The 18,039-nt window shown below is 45.4% G+C and overlaps 3 protein-coding genes and 1 pseudogene across 7 annotated transcripts in view; all 4 read left to right on the top strand.

The window, feature by feature from the left end:
• Cdh1 (cadherin 1) overlaps window positions 1–6,134 on the top strand; it is an 81,805-nt gene extending 75,671 nt beyond the window's left edge. For all 3 annotated transcript variants that reach the window (XM_052166124.1, XM_052166123.1, XM_052166122.1), the window contains 4 exons: window positions 226–453; window positions 1,438–1,568; window positions 2,369–2,512; window positions 4,310–6,134. In XM_052166124.1, coding sequence (XP_052022084.1) covers window positions 226–453; window positions 1,438–1,568; window positions 2,369–2,512; window positions 4,310–4,519 — 713 coding nt within the window. In that variant the 3' untranslated portion in view covers window positions 4,520–6,134. The remainder of the gene's footprint in view (window positions 1–225; window positions 454–1,437; window positions 1,569–2,368; window positions 2,513–4,309) is intronic.
• Window positions 6,135–12,382: 6,248 nt separating this feature from the next.
• Window positions 12,383–14,048, top strand: LOC127672099 (40S ribosomal protein S29-like). Its single transcript, XM_052167302.1, has 2 exons — window positions 12,383–12,408; window positions 13,874–14,048. The coding sequence occupies exons 1-2, from the start codon at window positions 12,383–12,385 to the stop codon at window positions 14,046–14,048; spliced, it is 201 nt and encodes a 66-aa protein (XP_052023262.1).
• Window positions 13,034–13,166, top strand: LOC127672212 (uncharacterized; annotated as a pseudogene).
• A 768-nt stretch (window positions 14,049–14,816) lies between the features above and the next one.
• The window catches only part of Has3 (hyaluronan synthase 3), a 181,799-nt gene continuing 178,576 nt past the window's right edge, over window positions 14,817–18,039 (top strand). For all 3 annotated transcript variants that reach the window (XM_052166544.1, XM_052166543.1, XM_052166545.1), the window contains exon 1: window positions 14,817–14,999. In XM_052166544.1, coding sequence (XP_052022504.1) covers window positions 14,897–14,999 — 103 coding nt within the window. In that variant the 5' untranslated portion in view covers window positions 14,817–14,896. The remainder of the gene's footprint in view (window positions 15,000–18,039) is intronic.

Here is an 18,039-nt window from a genome sequence, read left to right as displayed (position 1 = left end):
TCCTGCTTCACCCTTCCCTTTGATATTTGGCCCAGTTCCGTCTGCATTTGTGCACGCATGCTCCTTTTCCTCTGAGACATACTTATGCGGTAGCATGAGCCCCAAGCAGTTCCTTCCTCCAGCACTGATGTCCCCCACTTCAGTTCCCTGAACATTTCAATGTACTAAGTTTTTTGTTCTGTCCCCTCCCCTGGTCTCATTGTCCCTTTGTTTTCCTTTCCCCAGCCCAAGAATCTCTCATTTTGCAACCGAGAAAGGACTTGGAGATTGGTGAATACAAAATCAGTCTTAAGCTCATGGATAACCAGAACAAAGACCAGGTGACCACGTTGGACGTCCACGTGTGTGACTGCGAAGGGACTGTCAACAACTGCATGAAGGCGGGTTCCGTGGAAGCGGGATTGCAAGTTCCTGCCATCCTCGGAATCCTTGGAGGGATCCTGGCCCTGCTGAGTAAGTGCCGGTGGCGGGTGCTGAAGCCCGCAGCCTCCGAAAAGGACCATCTCCTAGGAGGGGCTTTTGGTTGGGGTACAGAATAGACTGATACCAAGGTTGAGTGGGGCGCAGGGTCCTTCTTTGTGCCCTCCTAGATGGAGCGTGTGTAAGTCTCCTGTGTCCCTCAGTAAAGCGGGACTTCAGACCCAGGATTCCTGGTGAGGCTTCTCAGTGGCTTCATTTTAGACCAGTCGCCAAGCGATGCCGAGCTGTCGCCAAGGTTACCCACGGCGCACTGCAAGACCGGCAGCTCTGGTCACCTCCGCATTCCATTTAGCGGCAGATGAAAGAGGAAGCAGAGGCCGCCAAACTGCAAGTTGTGGATGTCACATCTCATTGACCCAGATGTAGCCATGCCAAATTAGAAGGCGGCCTGGGAGCGCTTGCTCTTACCTGGGTGACTGTGAGCCCGTCACATGCTTGGGAGACAGTGGAGATATGGAGGGTCAGTGAGCGAGGCATGGTGTCCGTGGCTGGAAAGATGAAGGAGAATGGAGATGCTTGGAGGGAATCTGTCCCTTCTGTCCGTGGTCCTTGGTCTGATTGTACCTATAGGGAGTCCTGGGCTTGGTGCCAATGCCCTGAGGATTTCAATGATCAAAAACTGGGGTTTTTGTTTTGTTTTGGTTTGGGTTTTTTTTTTTTTGTTTTGTTTTTTTTTTTTTGTTTTGTTTTGTTTTATTTTTTTGGTTTATTGACATTTGAAGCAGAAGAGGTATCACGAGCCAGATGTCAAACTTGTTTATTTTTTGTTGTTGTTGTTGTTGTACTGTATCTTGAGAAATCATCTCATCTAGCTGGACATGAGATAGACCTCATTCAGCTGGCGACCCTCCTGCTTGGTGCTGTAAGGCTGTGGCGTTCCAGGACGGTTGCTTCCTCTGGTCTTTCTCTCTCTTTCATCAATCTTCCTGCTTTCCTTCCTTCCTTCCTTGTCTCCAGTTCTGATCCTGCTGCTCCTGCTGTTTCTACGGAGGAGAACGGTGGTCAAAGAGCCCCTGCTGCCACCGGATGATGATACCCGGGACAATGTGTATTACTATGATGAGGAAGGAGGTGGAGAAGAAGACCAGGTGGGTTTTAAAAATGGAGAACTTTTAGCCTGATTGTACTATGTCAGTCATCACCCTGCTGTACTGCTCTCTATGGAGCACAGAACTCTGGTCACAAGAATTCAAGTTTCTTCCCCCAGACACTCTTGTGTTTTCTGCCGTGTTGATGGATTCCATTGAGGCTCACAACATCTGTCCGTCAGTGAGGGCTCTCCCAGTCAGGCAGAGCTGTGATGAAGCCTAAGCTGCAGCCTGTGCTCAGGGCTGATGCATGGGAGCCTCGTGTGAGTTGCAATAAGCACCCTGTCTTATTGCTTGAGAGCCCTCCCATGACACAGCCAGTTCCTTTTGTTTTTTTGGTTTTTTGGATTTGTTTTTTTCAAGACAGGGTTTCTCTGTATAGCCCTGGTTGTCCTAGAGCTCACTTTGTAGACCAGGCTGGCCTCGAACTCAGAAATCCTCCTGCCTCTGCCTCCCAGAGTGCTAGGATTACAACTGTGCACTACCGCCCAGCCACAGCCAGTTCTTAACGGGCAGGACACTACTTGCATCAGCTGTGGTGGGGAGGACTAAGCTTTTGCCAAGTGATTACCAAGCTTTTGCCAAGTGATTACCTGCTAATCCTGTCCCGGGAAAGGAGTAAGACTCAATAGCTTGAGTTCATGCACTCCCCAAGGGCTCCTTTCTCTTTCAGTTTGTGTTAGGAGACGTTTCAGTTGGAAGATGCCATTTCATATGCATTTGAGCACTTGGGGTTCACTTGGCTTTGTCCTTCAGCATGGTCTACGAGGCCATGAAACATGCCCTGTTCTTCTCTCTAGGACTTTGATTTGAGCCAGCTGCACAGGGGCCTGGATGCCCGTCCCGAAGTGACTCGAAATGATGTGGCTCCCACCCTCATGAGCGTGCCCCAGTATCGTCCCCGTCCGGCCAATCCTGATGAGATCGGGAACTTCATCGATGAAGTAAGTAAGCAAAGCTATGAGCCAAGGCACAGTGCATCTCTTAACTCAGAACCAAGGAGAAAAACATTCCAAATGAGGAGAGCCTTTGAATTGTTGTCTTACTGTGCCTATGTCCCCCGAGACAAAAGAAAATCTACTTGCAAAGATTTAGTAGACCTAAAAGGCGTTAAAAAGCAAATTTACTTTGTAAGAGTTCCCTGCATTCGTTACAGCTGTTTGGGGGAGTGTCATAGGGAGCCAGAGGTCACTCAGTAGGTAGATGAAGCAACCTCTCAGCCAGCTGAGGACTGGAGTTTGGGTCTGAGGCACCAACATAAATGCTGAGCGGGCATGGTGGCCTTTCTCTTTCTAGTGTTCAGACTAGACCATCCTGAATCAGCAAGCTCTAGGTTCTGTTGAGAGACCTTGTCTCAGTAAATAAGGTGAAGAAATGTTGAGGAAGAGCCGTGATATTGTCAACCTTGGGTTTTCACATACACATGTGCACACATATGTGCGCACAAATACACGCTATACATAGCACACACGATGTTTCCCAGTTTACCCAAGGCCCATAAAAATAGCATTCATCAAGTAGCATACTCAAGTATTATTATATGTGTCAGAAATATGTTCAGCTCTAATCAAAAAGCTTAAGCAGATAACCGTCTAGTCTGTTAAAAAAATTATATATAGAAGTATATATAAATATATATATTTATACATAAACTCTTCTACCATCCTCTCCACTACTGGGGTGTCTTAGTTATGTTCCTTTTTCTTTTCTTTTTCTTTCTTTTTTTTTTTTTTTAATTTTTATTTTTCAAGAGAGGGTTTCTCCGTGTCGCCCTGGCTATCCTAGAACTCTCTTTGTAGACAAGGCTGTCTTCAATCTCAGAGCTACACCTGCCGCTGCCTCCCAAGTGCTGGGATTAAGAACCTGGGCTCCACTGCCCAGTATTAGTTACATTTTTATTGCTGTGCTAAGATACCAAGGCAGCTTACAGAATAAGGAGTCTAATCTGGGGCTTTGGAAGGTTAGAGCCCGTGATGCTTGTGGCAGGGAGCCTGGCAGCAGGCAGACATACACAGCCAGGGCAGGAGCTGCGAGCTCGTGTTTTGATCTGCAAACCGGAAGCAGAAAGAGGCAGAGAGTACCGCGAGAGCTAATTGGAAATGATTGGCCTTTTAAAGCCTCAAGCCTAGGCCACGCCTTTAATCCTTACACTTGGGCATCAGGTATATCTCTCTGATCTACAGTGGGAGTTCCAGGATGGCCAGGAAGTACATAGAAAAACACTGTCTCCAAAAAAAAAAAAAAAGAAGAAGAAAAACAAACAAACAAACAAAAAAAAAAAACAGAAAAAAACCACCCTCAAGTCTGGCCTCAGTAACACACCTCCTCCAACAAGGCCACTTCTCCTATTCCTTTCAAATTGTTCCAACTGAGGACCAACTCCCAATGTAGACCAGGTTGACTGTGACCTATGTAATAGAGGATGACTCTGAATTATTGATCCCCCAGCTTCACCCCTCAGAATTAACATTAAACAATGACAATTTGTCATTTATCCTTTGAGGATTTCCTGGGCTGAATTGTTATCCATATGTATTAGTATGATTACGCTCATTGCTTTTGGCTTTTGGCCAGCCTGGTATCGTGACTTGTCCTTGTGTGCTGGTGTGTGTGTGTGTGTGTGTGTGTGTGTGTTTGTTGTACCTTGAAGGGGTTAACTACTCCCTGGTTACCTTTTCGCATATGTTTTGGGCATTGCTTGCCTCCAATGTATAGTGATAAGTATGGTGCTCTTCCTTTAGAACCTGAAGGCAGCCGACAGTGACCCCACGGCGCCCCCTTATGACTCTCTGTTGGTGTTCGACTACGAGGGTAGTGGTTCCGAAGCTGCTAGCCTGAGCTCGCTGAACTCCTCCGAGTCGGATCAGGACCAGGACTACGATTATCTGAATGAGTGGGGCAACCGATTCAAGAAGCTGGCGGACATGTATGGTGGTGGCGAGGACGACTAGGGGGACCAGCAAGTCGCCCCGTGTGGCACCGTGGGAGATGCAGACTAGTGATGTCGGTGTGTCAGTGGTCTTTCAGCTCCTTCCCTGAGTTTGTAGAAAAGAGACTGATCTGAGAAGTGTGCAGATTGCATAGTGGTCCCGCTCTCCTACCAGTCTGTCTGTGTTAGGACGGTTTTCACTGATTGTTGAAAATTGTTTTTTTAACAGTGCTGGGATATGAGCTGCGCCTTTTTTTTCCCTTTTCCCTTTTTTTTTCTTTAAGCTATGTTCTGCTCTAGACACACAGCCCCAAGTCCTTTACCCCTTACTAATTTTTTTCCATTGTGTACTTTCCCTCATTACCATGTTTGCGTGCGTTCTATATTCTAATCGCCATAGTGTTCTGTCATTTATCCAGAGAACTCACTTGCAGTGGCATTACTTGTTCCTGTGTGTCTGGGGCAGAACAGAATAAGGGACTGCTACGCATGCTAAACACTCTCAGATATGTTGCTTTGATTTTTCTACCCAGTGCTGTGATTTGGAACCCGCAGGGAGGTTTCCGGGCACCGCTTGGTTTCTTGTGTTTCTTTCAAACCAACACTAAAGAATAGTGTTCTCTGAGAGAGACTAGAGTGCCACCACCAAAGATGGGGACAAGAGCATGCCAGTGAACCTGGCCAGTTGGCACACTGATGGTGAGGGTGCACAGATGGCTAGGCCTCTTTTCCCCACAAAATTTCTGGAAAATAGGGGTATCTCAATCAGTGTTTCCCAGCTGGAATTTTTGACCATGTATTCCTAAAGCCCAGTAGGCACCTCCTACTGTACCCTCCTGTGCCTACTTTTCATGATAGTTACAGGAAGTGCTGGTTGATTTAGACCCACGTTGCTCAGTTCTAAGTATAGAAAACTGAGAATATGCTGGATGTGGTCCACACATTTTTAATCCCAGCAGGCAGAGGCAGTTGGATCTCCCTGAGTTCAAGGCCAGCATGGACTAGTAAGCGAATTCTAGGACAGCCAGGGCTACACAGAGAAACTCTGTCTCTGAAAACCAAACAAGAAAACTGACCATATTACAAATTGTGCATTTTCTCAGGAAGCAGGAAGGAAACATTGTTCTAATGGGAAAAAGGAGGCCTGAGCCTTGAGACTTTTTTTTTCTTTCATTCAAAATGCTAATCTCACCAGGTGGTGGTGGTGCATGCCTGTAATCCCAGCACTCTGGGAGGCAGAGGCAGGCGGATTTCTGAGTTCAAGGCCAGCCTGGTCTACCGAGTGAGTTCCAGGACAGCCAGGGCTACACAGAGAAACCCTGCCTCAAAAAAACCAAAAATCCAAAATGCAAATCTCAGCTTTTTCATAACCACTGGAGAGAATTTCATTCAAAGTGCTGTATACTTACCTAATTTTTGGAAGAAAACAATGACCACAATCAACTGTGAGAACTGTTGATTTCTCTGTAGTTTAATCGTGTAATGTTGATAGAGTGTCCTTTGTATGTAATTTGAGTGTATGTGTGTGGGTGCTGATAATTTTGTATTTTGTGGGGGTTGGAAAAGGTAAACAATTGAAACTGTTCTCTTTAAGATGCATTTTTATGAATTTTATTAAAGAGTTTTGTTAAACTGTTGTGAAGCTCACTTGATTTGACTCTGCCAGGATTCCTAGATGGAAGGAAAACATGAACTCAGATCATGAAGATGGGATCTTCCATCTTGTCTGTGCTTTGGGGTCCCGCATGGGGAGGAAATGCTTCCTGGGGTCACGGCTTAGAGCCCCATCCTTGTGGTGTGTGTGTGTGGTGGGAGCAGTAAGTACCAAGGCCGTTGGGGCACGGGGACCTGTGAGCTTCAGGGCTGTCAGCAGACATTTTCCAATAGCAATGGAGGAAGCGATTTTGCGCAAAGAAAGACTGGCCTCCCCTGAGCGACATTTGTCAGTTCCTTTCCGCCAACCCCTGCTTCTTCTGTGATGCTACATGGAACCTAGGACCTTGACATGCTAGACGAGTGTTCTGCTTTTCAGAAACACCCCCAGCTTCTTTGTGCTTTTTACTCTTTCATAAATTACGTTAAAGGTAGGTGTGTGTGTATGAGTGTGAACACATGGGGGTTGGTGCCCATGGAGGTTGGAGCTGTCAGATCCTTTATCACTAGTTATAGGTGGTTGGTTATGTGCCGCCCCGAGTGTGCTAGGAACTGAAGTTTGAGTCCTGTAAGAGCAGTGTGCACTTAACCGTGGAACCTTCCTCTCTGTTCTCTCCCTTTTTAATGTATATTCATTTTGTGGTATTGGAAACTGAGTCTGGGATTATAAGCCTGTGTCAGACCCAGATGACTTTTGACTATTTCTGATCGACCGTGGCCTCCAGATGCTGCTGTTGACTCACAGATTCGTCCTCATGATAAAAAATTGACCAGTCCAAACATCAATGTTCTCCTGTGGAAAAAAACTGCTGATAGGAGGAGCTTTTTTTCTAACTTCATACATGAACAGTTTTCTTTTATGATGGGTGTGTCTGTAGAGATATCCATGGAGGCCAGGAGTAGGCATCAGATCCCTTGGAGGTGGCGGTTACAGGCATCTCAAGGTACATCTGTCTGTATCGTATATAGTGTGCTTAAGAACCTTATTTTCTGATAGGGAAAAGTAAGATCCCACTGCATACACTACTTTGGGTTCTTTTAGGAATATACCATGAAGTGGAATTGCTAGTGCCTCTGTCTGGGATCCTGACTGTTCTCTTAGGCGACGATGGCAGTGTGATTTTGTAGGGGAACCTTTATTCCTGGGATACAAATGGTCAGGATTTCTAGCAGGTGATAGGACAATGGTTAGTGGTTCAGAAATACATATTGAGAGATACCAAGCAAACAGAAGCAGAAACACAGTGATTGGATCAGGTGAAAGGCTACATGTCCTGCCCTAGAATTTTGTTGTTGTTTTTAAAACTATAGCCTGAACCTGCCGTGTGATTCACACTTTTTTTGAACTTTCAGTCCTGTCTCAGCTCCGAGGGCTGGCTTACAGCCCCGCACAGGCCTACAGTTGATTCTGTTCTTTATTCTTTGACGTTGGGAAGAAGTAAGGAACCCAGAAGGAAATCTTATAAAACTGGTATCCTAGAGTCATTCTGTTACATGTGATAAAATACCAAAAGCTACATGGAGAAGAAAGGGTTTATTTGACTAACACTTTCAGGACATATAGTCTGTCACTGATGGAAGTCAGGGCAGGGACTTGAAGCAGAATCCATATAGGAATTGTCATTTGCTAATGGTCAGCTGACTTTGGGGGGGGCGGGGCAGGAAGGACTTAACTATGCAGCTCTGGATAACCCGCAACTTACTATGTAGATCGATGTAGCTGGCCCCAAACTCACAGAGATCTGTCTGCCTCTGTCTCCCATGATTACTCATACTTAGCTTCAGCTAGCTTTCTTTTTTCTTTCTTTCTTTTTTTTTTTGTTTGTTTGTTTGTTTTTGGTTTTTCGAAACAGGGTTTCTCTGTATAGCCCTGGCTGTCCTGGAACTTACTCTGTAGACCAGGCTGGCCTCAAACTCAGAAATCTGCCTGTCTCTGCCTCCCAAGTGCTGGGATTACAGGCCTATGCCACCACTGCCTGGCCTCTTATCCAGGCTAGATTTACCAGTTTAGGGTTGGTGCTACCCACTGTGTGCTGATTCCTTTTACATTAATCATTTGTCAGACAATTCCTTACTGTATTGGCCATAGGCAATTTGACCTGAGTAATACTATTTGAATCTCTAGGTTGTGTCAGGTGACAGAAGAAGCTAATTAGGACATCTGGTCAAATGATATTTGAGTGGTTTCAAAGCCATTCAGTGGTGGGATGGAGATAGTCCTTTCTACACGGCCTGTGAAGATTGGCTAATGGCATGTGAAAGAATGAGCCTGAGACTTCCCTTTCCTAATGTATCGATTGCTGCTCAATGGATAGGAGAATGGTTAAAACTATAGAACTCTTTTTTCTTTTTTTAAAAATTGCCGGGCGGTGGTAGCACACGCCTGTAATCCCAGCACTCTGGGAGGCAGAGGCAGGGGGATTTCTGAGTTCAAGGCCAGCCTGGCCTACAGAGTGAGTTCCAGGACAGCCAGGGCTACACAGAGAAACCCTGTCTCGAAAAAAATCAAATATATATATATATATATGTATATATATATGTAAATGAGTACACTGTAGCTGTCTTCAGACACACCAGAAGAGTGCATCAGATCCTATTACAGATGGTTGTGTGCTACCATGTGGTTGCTGGGAATTGAACTCAGGACCTCTGGAAGAACTCTTAACCGCTGAGCCATCTCTCTAGCCCAGTGTCATTCAGTAGGAGAATGCTAGCCTGGCATGTATGAGCTGGGAGATGTTGCCAGGAGATAAAGAAATGCAAACATTCTAGCTGTCATGAATGGCTCTCAAAGATGATTTCCCCAAGAACCCTTAATGTGCTGGCAGCTTTCCTGGAAATTCTGTGCTTGTAAGACAGCCATTGATCCCCGGAAAGCTGTTAGGTTTGTTAGTTCTGAGTTTAGCAAACAGGGGACAAGCAACCCCTGTGTACTTTGATGATTTGTGCAGCTGCTGCCCCTCAAGTCTTGATAATGGGCTCCTTGTTGGATGGCTGTCAATGGAGTGAGTTTTACATCAATACCTCCCAGGGTCTAAAACATCCCCAGATGTGTCTTTGCACAGGGTGGGTCTTCTGGGTATAGTTCTTGTGAGGATTGGCTGTAATGGATGCTTAACAGAATATTACTAGGGAGCTCCCAGATGTAGGGTTAGGTTTGCTTTCTAATTTCTTTGTCTTTTCTTTTTTTCTCTTCTTCCTCCTTTTTCTCCTCCTTGTGTTGTTTTTTTGTTGTGTAGCCCTGGCTATCCTGCAACTTGCTCTATAGACCTGAGACCTTGCTTGCCTCTGCCTCTGCCTCTGCGAGTGCTGGAATTAAAGGCACGTACCATCACTACCTGGATGTTCAACTTCTCTTTTAGATGATTCTATTTTTTATGTGTATGGGTGTTTTGTTTAGTTTCTTTTTTTAGGTTGTTTTATTTTATGTGTATATGTACACGACTGTGTTGGACATAACCCTGTGGCCATCATTCTGGCTGGACTCCACCCCTACAGTCACCTGGCAACAGCCAGGTTACCCAGCCCACTCTAAAAGGGGATGGCAGGCCCCTCCTAGCTCTGTTGCCCTCATGCTCTTGTCCCCATTCCCCCCTCTCCCCATTCTCCCCTCTTTCCATGTGGTCATGACCAGCTCTCACCCCCCCATCTTTTCTTTATACCCTCTCTTTACTTTTCTCTTTTCTTTTCCTACTTCTCTATAATAATAAAGCTTTAAAACTATGAGCTGCTGCTGCTTATCAAAACCCGCCCATGTAGGAACAATGGAACAGGCCTCAGCATCTCCAGCTGACAGACTGGACCAGAGACTCTTCCACCCTGCCAGGCTTCCTCTACAGGCACACCGGGTCCGTGACAGAATGGCCCCACGCCAGAATGGCCCCACCTTCTGAGCAAGGACTTCTACTCCCCACCCCATCCCCCCACCCCAGCTCCCACCCCGGCAGCCTTACTCTGCAGATACACAGGAGCCGGCCATCCCTACACGGGTATGTGGGGCCCTGCCTGCGTTCCCTATATGCCTGGTACCTGTGGAGGACGGAAGAAGGTATCAGAGCCTCTAAAATTGAAATTACAGATGGTTGTGAGCCACCATGTGGGTGCTGGGAATCAAAGCAGAGGCCTCTACAAGAGCAACATGTTCTCTTAGCCTATGAGCCATTTCCCTAGCCCTGCTTATTTCTTTTGTTTGTTTATCTGCTTTTTAGAGACGGGGTGTCTACTGGCCTGAAATTTACCAACTAGTCTAGACTCCAGGGATCCAATGTGCATACCAGCTTTTCCTAGTTTCCTTCCTTCCTTCCTTCCTTCCTTCCTTCCTTCCTTCCTTCCTTTCTTTCTTTCTTTTTCTTTCTTTCTTTCTTTCTTTCTTTCTTTCTTTCTTTCTTTCTTTCTTTCTTTCTTTCTTTCTTTCTTTCTTTCTTTCTTTCTTTCTTAGACTTATTTATTTTATTTATATGAGTACATTGTAGCTGTCTTTAGACACACCAGAAGATGGTATCAGATCCTCTTACAGATGGTTGTGAGCTACCATGTGGTTGCTGGGAATTGAACTCAGGATCTCTGGAAGAGAAATCAGTGCTTTTAACTGCTGAGCCATCTCTCCAGCCCCTAGTTTGTTTTCTAATGTAGGTTTTAGGAGTCAAACTCTTTTCTTTTGATTGTGAGACAAGATCTTACTCAACTTACTCAACTCCCTTCTGTCTCCCTTTTTAAAAAATATTTTTTTAAAAATTGCATTTGTTTATGGTTATGATCAATGTGTACAGTTCATGAGGAAGTCAGGGGACCTTGTCAGCATCAGGGAGTCAGTTTTCTCAGTCCTGGGCATAAGCTCAAGTTTTATGTCAGACTTGGTGACAACAACCTTTATCTGATGAGCCATCTTGCTGTCTACACACCCCCTTTTTTTGAGACAAGTAGCCCTGACTGATCTTGAACTCTCTGTGAAGATCAGTTGGCCTCAAACCCAGGCAATCCTGCCTTAGCCTGCTGAGCCCAACAATCTGTCTGGTCTCATTAAATTGAACAACCTTCAGTCACTTTTAGTAATTTTTTCCCAGGATGAATATACCAAGGGAAAGTTGTCCAGTTCTGTAAGCCTGGAAGGAATGTATACCATGAAAGAACATCAAAGTAACTTTCAAGGTTGTGTATTTTCCCATTAAATACATCTCCCTGGGCTGGAGAGATAGCTCAGTGCTTAAGAGCACTGACTGGTCTTCCAATGGTCCTGAGTTCAAATCCCAGCAACCACATGGTGGCTCACAACCATCCATAATAAGATCTAACACCCTCTTCTGTTGCTTCTGAAGACAGCTACAGTGTACTTAGATATAACAGTGAATAAATCTTTAAAAAACAAAACAAAACAAACAAGATATTTACCCATGTAAAGATGTCCACAGGAGCCAGGCAGTGGTGGTCTTCAATCCTCAGGATATGTGTGTGTGTGTGTGTGTGTGTGTGTCCACAGCATTTGAGGAGATGGTGATGAAGAGTCACTTCTCATTCAGTACACATTTTTCCTTGTTGTAAATATTGCACTGTAAGTGTTACAGCTCTGAGAGGAAGGATATCCTGGCAGTTGGGAGCCAAGGAACACCACAAGGTTACACAATATAACAAACCTGACACAAAAGATTTATTAGAGGAGAGAAGAGGGTGGCTCCCTGTCTCAGCCTGTCCCTCAGCAGAGGGAAGTGAGCAGAAGGCTCACTTTCTTCGGGGAGGTGGGGACTGAAGGGATTTCAAGCTCAGGGATTGGCGGATTTTCAAACCAGGAAGTGAGTTCAGACCTTTTACCCCACTTTGGCAGTGACTGACAACTGTTCTTTTAAACTTCTCCTAGTAGCCTTGGGACCATGTTTTCCTTTTAGAGGCTGGTGAGTGGATGGCATGGGTTGGAAACCAGAGGAATGAGATAGACCACTAGGGGGCAGACTTTCCCAGCTCGGAGGAATAAATGAAACCGAAAGCTTTCCCCCCCAGACCGAGTCTAGGTGCAGAGTGTGTGTGGCTCTGCTCACGACTTCTAGCCTCAACCATGCTCCACCCCAGTGCATCCCAGGGAGGGTCGATTGGGTTTTGATGTATTGTTTCTTTTTCTCAGATCTGCTTCGGCCTCCTGCATGCAGTGGTGGGTGTTCGCTGGGGAGGGGCAGACACACTAAAGACTGAATTCCCCAACGCATTGACCTGGGGCAGAAGAGGATCAGTAAGGGGGGTGAAGATGGACAACGCGAGCAATGGGCTGGGGTGGGTGTGGGGCATATAAACAAAGGACAATCAGTATGCAGGGTAAAGGTGGCATAATGATTTATCCCTTATGCTAACTAAAAAGAATTGATTTTAAAAGAAAATAGCATTGGGCCAGGCATGGTGGCAAATGCTTTTAGATAAATCTCTGCAAGTTCGAGTTCATCCTGGTCTACAAATCAAGTTCTAGGACTGCCAGGGTTATTACACCCTCAAACTCTGTCTCAAACAAAACAAAACAAAAACAAACAGCTCCCCCCCCCAAAATCAACCAACCAACCACAACAACATTGTCCTGAGATCTTTTTTTAAAAAATATTTATTTATTTTATGTATGTGAGTATATGTCACTGTCTTCAGACACACTAGAAGAGGGCATCGGATCCCACTGCAGATGTTGTGAGTCACCATGTGGTTGTTGGGAATTGAACTCAGGACCTCAGGAGGAGCAGTCAGTGCTCTTAGCTGCTGAGCCATCTCTCCAGCCCTCAAACTTAGTTTCATTTCCATATAAACATAATGAGAGGGAGCTTATGGTTTTAGTATTAAATGAATCTTCTAGTAATGTGACTGCCATATACATAGGACAGAGAGGAACATTGCTAAGGATATCTTACAGACTCACAGCTTTGCACAGTGGCAGTATCGTGGCAGCCAATGAGGTTTATCCGAGGCGCGATTATTGCTAATTGAAGACTCACAGCTGGCAATGCCAACGCAGTTTATTGGCAGAGAAAATGCGCTAAAGGCTCTGGCTTTAAACTCCATCACCCAACCGAACCAACATATACCTATGGGGCTATTTGTAGCTATCGCATTCACAGAGCATATGTGTATGTGCATATTTATTTTTAGATTTTTAAAGGACAGCCGGGCGGTGGTGGTGCACAACTTTAATCCCAGCACTTGGGAGGCAGAGGCAGGTGGATTTCTGAGTTCAAGGCCAGCCTGGTCTACAGAATGAGTTCTAGGACAGCCAGGGCTACACAGAGAAAACCTGTCTCGAAAAGAAAAAAAAAAGGATTATTTATTTTGTAGTTATCAGTATTTTGCCAGCATATGTTTTCCCTCATGTGTGTCTGGTCATCTTGGAGGCCAGAAGAGGGTATTGGATCCCCTTGAATTGGAGTTATACAAGGCTGTGAGCCACCTTATAGGTGATGGAAATTAAACCTGGGTCCTCTATAAGAACAACAAATACTCTAAACCACAGATCCATCTCTCTCTAGCCCCGTGTGTATTTATTTTTAAGTGTCACAAAAGGGAATCACTTTTGTAATACTAAGTTGAATATTTTTGTTATTGTTACTTTGGGGGACAAAGTTGCCATCTCAGCCTCCCTGAACGCTGGTGTCACTGGTGTGAGCTTCTCTTTCTGGATCTGTGTACGCCTGTGATCCTTATTTTATTGTGTTTCATTCAGTCCTTGAAATTTTTCGCCTTTTTCTTCGTTGGGCGTCTGAAGGACGGTGGGTCACCAGCAGCTCTACTGGAGTCCCCCACGGAAGTTTGGCCAGGGTTCTTGCTCTTGCCGTGTCTGCTCTAACCGCCATGGTCTGATCGGTAAATTTAGGCTGAACAAGTGCCGTCGGTGCTTCAGTCAGTACGCTAAGGACATCAGCTGCATTAAGTTGGGCTAAGCAACCTTGAATGGATATTGGGCTGTCTACCGAGTGGAACCGATCATGCTAGTAGTCTTTGTGCACAAAGAATAAAAATGTGAGGACCTTTAAAAAAAAAAAGAAAAATTTCATACTGAAATTCGTATTTTTTTTTTTACAAGAATCTATTTCTGTTCCCTCCCCCACCCTCTGGGTTGAAGTACTCAGGACTGAACTCATGGTTGTGTGCTCTATTGCTGGATAACATTTTCAGCCCTTCATTGCTTTGAGACGGTCTGACTAAGCTGCTTTTGCTGGTTTTGAACTCGCGATCCTCCTTTTATAGCCTCTATAGCAGCTGAGAAGCATGGGCCATCATGCAAGACTGCTTATGTTCTTTCTTTTGTTTTTTGAGTCAGGGTTTCTCAGAGTTCCTGGCTGGCCTTGAGCTTACTATGTAGACCAGGCTGGTCTTGAGCTTGCGATGTAGACCAGGCTGGCCTCTGCTTCTGAGTACTAGACTTAAAAATACATGTCACCACTTTGGTCTTTTATTTTACCTTTTCAATTATATTTTCTTTTTAAAATATTTTAAGTTATGCTTGTGCATACATGTGTATGCGTATGAGTTGTTGGACCTGCAAGGCTGGTGTCTGATATGGATGCTGGGAATTGAACTGGGGCGCTCTGCTAGAACAACACAAGAAACTGTATTTTGTTTCTTTTTTTTCTTCCGGAGAAGGGGCGTTCCAAACAGAGTAGGCCCCGCCCCAGGCCTTGGGCCCGCCCTCCTCCAGAGGGCACGCCTCCGCCACATTCAAAATGGCGGCCGCGCTAGTCCACTAGGTTGTTAGAGCGCATCACAAGTGGCTTGTACCACTCCAATCATGGCGGCCTCCCAACCAGCGGCGGCTGCGCCGAATGGCGTTCAGGAGACATGTGGTCTGGAGCAGATTCTGGAAGCGCTGAAGTTGCTGCTGAGCCCGGGAGGTGAGAGGACGAATCTCGGCGCGGGGCTGAACCTGAGGCTCGCGGGGTCGCGGGTCTCCCAGGCTCGCCCTGGCTGCCACCGCGTGTTTCCCGCAGGCCCTCCCGGGATCTCCATCCCACTCCCGGGAGCGTTTGGGCCTTGTGCAGTCTCATTTAACACTTAAGGAAACTAAAGCACCAGGAGGACTTGCAGTCCGCTGAATGCTGATGCTGGCCGAGGTCGGTTGGGCGCCTCACCGACCAGCGGCTTCGGTCCGCTGTTTGCTCCAGCGCAGCTCTGACACAGCGACTGGAGACGCCTTCAGACAGGTGTAATGTGATGTCCCAACCGCTTGAGGGCTCCGAGCCTGCTGTGCTCGCTTGAGATTTGTACAGAATGCCAAGTGACCTGAGATGCCAAGCAGGGACGTTTTGGCGGAATTTGAGGAAGATTTTTAAGGGTTTCCATTTTGGTATCAGAGACGCACAGTCACTTTAATCTCTTGTGTTGAGTTGACTTCCCAATTTAGTATTCGAAGGGAATAGTTGCATTCACCCTTACTGTCGAGTCCCAATTTGTGGAGATTTGACTGCCTCTGCCTCTCAAATATTGGGATCAAAAGCAAGCATCACTATTCACGCCTCTCCCCCTTTCCTATTTTTAGACAGGGTATTACTCTATAGTTAAGGTATGTCTTGGAACTCTCACCCTAAATCAACGTGGTTATATTAGGGGGAAGACTATGGACCTAGAACTCAGTTCTGCCTGATCTCCTTGTTGGACTAAGGCAGATTATTCAGAATAGAACTTCTGGAAATGTAGACGGGTGTAGGAAAATAGGACCCTACTTATAAACACAGCATGTATGGATGTGTGTAGAATTATCAAAGGCACACGTACGATCACGAGGTGAACACTCTCAGTCTTAAATGTCGACCCCCAAACTACAGCTGCAAACATTACAGCATACTGTGAAAAGAAATTGGTAGTAGATGATCGCCCGTTAAGTGCCAGTCCCCATACTCCATTCATGTGCATATCATTTAGTTCCCACAGCAGTCTCCCAAGTAGTAATAGCATTCATTTTTTTCCCCGAGGAAGGAACCAAGGTACATTGGAAATTGCCCAAAATAAAAACAAGTACATCACTAAAAGCTTGGCAAATATACTATTAATTGCCCCAATTAAGAGTCAATGGCAGGATACATATTTTATTTATTTTTGTGTGTATGCCTATTTCTGTGAGTGTATGTATACTGTGAGCATGCAGTAGCCCTCAGAGGCCAGAAGAGGGTGTCATATTATCTGGAACTGGAGTTGCAGGCAGTTGTGAGCTGTCATGTGGGTGTTGGGACCCGAACCCCAGTCCCCTCAAGTGCAGAAGGTGATTTTACCCAATGAATCATCCTTCCAGCTTCCATATTAAAAGAAAAAAGAAAAAAGATTTATTTTATTTTTAATGATATGTATGTGTGGGTATGTACATGTGTGTGTAGTTATCCAGAGAGGCCAGAGGGTCAGATCTCCCTGGAGCTGGAGTTACGGGCGGATGAGGCATTTGCCATGGGTGCTGGGAACTGAACTTGTGTCTTCTGGTTTTTAACTTACTGATGGAGAGATCCCGTGTTCAGCAGTTGGCAGTTGTAGCTATTGGGCTGGTTTGGTTTTGATTTTTTTTTTCTTGTTTGAGATAGGGTCTCATGAATCCTGCATAACTAAGGGTGATCTTGAATTCCTGTACCATATTATGAACTTAATTTCTGATTCTTTTGCCTCTGTCACCTGAATGCTGGGATTACAGGCCTGCGCCCTCACACCTGCTCCATCACACCTGCTTTACATAATGCTGAGGTGTGGAACCTAGAACCTAGGGCATCTTGCCTGCTTTTGTTTTAGCATTGTAGCCCAGGCTGGCCTCAAACTCAAAACAATCCTACTACTGCAAATGTTCCAATGCTTGGGTTACAGGCATGTGCCACTATTCCTGGCTGGGGGACAAGGTTAAATGAACAAAACTTAGAAGTAGTTATTACAGCAGATGTATAATTCTTGTGGAAGACTCCCTCTAACCTCCAAGTACGTATGGGGGTGAGTCATATACACACGCTCCTTTAACTCACACGAATCCAAGCACTCTTGTTTGGAAGGGAATATATAGTGTGCTAAAATTCTTCATTTTAGAAGATTTATTATATTTTTATTTATATGTATGTATGTGTGTCTTTGTGTATGTGCCCGTGTATGGGTGCCCATGGAGACCAGAAGAGGGCATTAAATCCTTTGGAAGTGGAATTATATGAGGTTGTGAACCCCTTTCTGTGGGCACTGGGAACTAGATTCTGGTTCTGTGAGAGATCGCTAAGTGCTCTCAGCCACTGAGCCGTCTCTCCAGCCCCTAAAACTATACTATGTTGTATATGTAGACAGTTGTATACTGTCTGGATCTGGATGCATTGTTTTTCTTTTCTTTTTTCTTTTCATTTTTAATTTTTTTAAATAACTTTTTAAAGAGAACGATTCATGTTATAGCCCAGGCTGGCCTGGAACTCTGTGTAGTCGAAGCTGGACTCAAACTAGTGGCAATAACTGCCTCAGCCTCCTGAGTACTGGGTTGCAGGCATGCACCACCAAGCTGACTGGTGGTATTATTATTATTATTATTATTATTATTATTATTATATTTGTTTTGTGTATATGAATACACTGTAGCTGTCTTCAGACACTCCAGAAGAGGGCATCAGATCTCATTACAGATGGTTGTGAGCCACCATGTGGGTGCTAGGAATTGAACTCAGTACCCCTGGAAGGACATTCAGTGCTCTTAACTGCTGAGCCATCCCTCCAGCCCCCAAGCTGACTGTTTCATTCTTTTGTTTTGGTCTTGGGGATCAAACCCCAGGTAGTTTACTCCTGCAGTGTGTGTGTGTGTGTTTGAGAAAGGGTGTATGTAGCTCTGTGCCCTTGGCACCTGCTTTGTAGAACAGGCTAGCCTCAGACTTTGGGGATTTGCTTGCCTCTGTCTCCCAAGTTCTCAGATTGAACGCCTGTACCGGTCATCTG

The sequence above is a fragment of the Apodemus sylvaticus genome, chromosome 21 (assembly GCF_947179515.1).
Source record: "Apodemus sylvaticus chromosome 21, mApoSyl1.1, whole genome shotgun sequence".
NCBI classification, from domain to species: Eukaryota; Metazoa; Chordata; class Mammalia; order Rodentia; family Muridae; genus Apodemus; species Apodemus sylvaticus.
This window is presented reverse-complemented; position numbering and strand designations above follow the sequence as displayed.

Bases quoted from the DNA above. Each gene is read 5' to 3' on its own strand.
- LOC127672099 (XM_052167302.1), top strand. From the start codon at position 12,383: ATGGACAACGCGAGCAATGGGCTGGG. The intron at 12,409-13,873 runs GTGGGTGTGGGG...GGGCGTCTGAAG, and splicing joins AACGCGAGCAATGGGCTGGG to GACGGTGGGTCACCAGCAGC.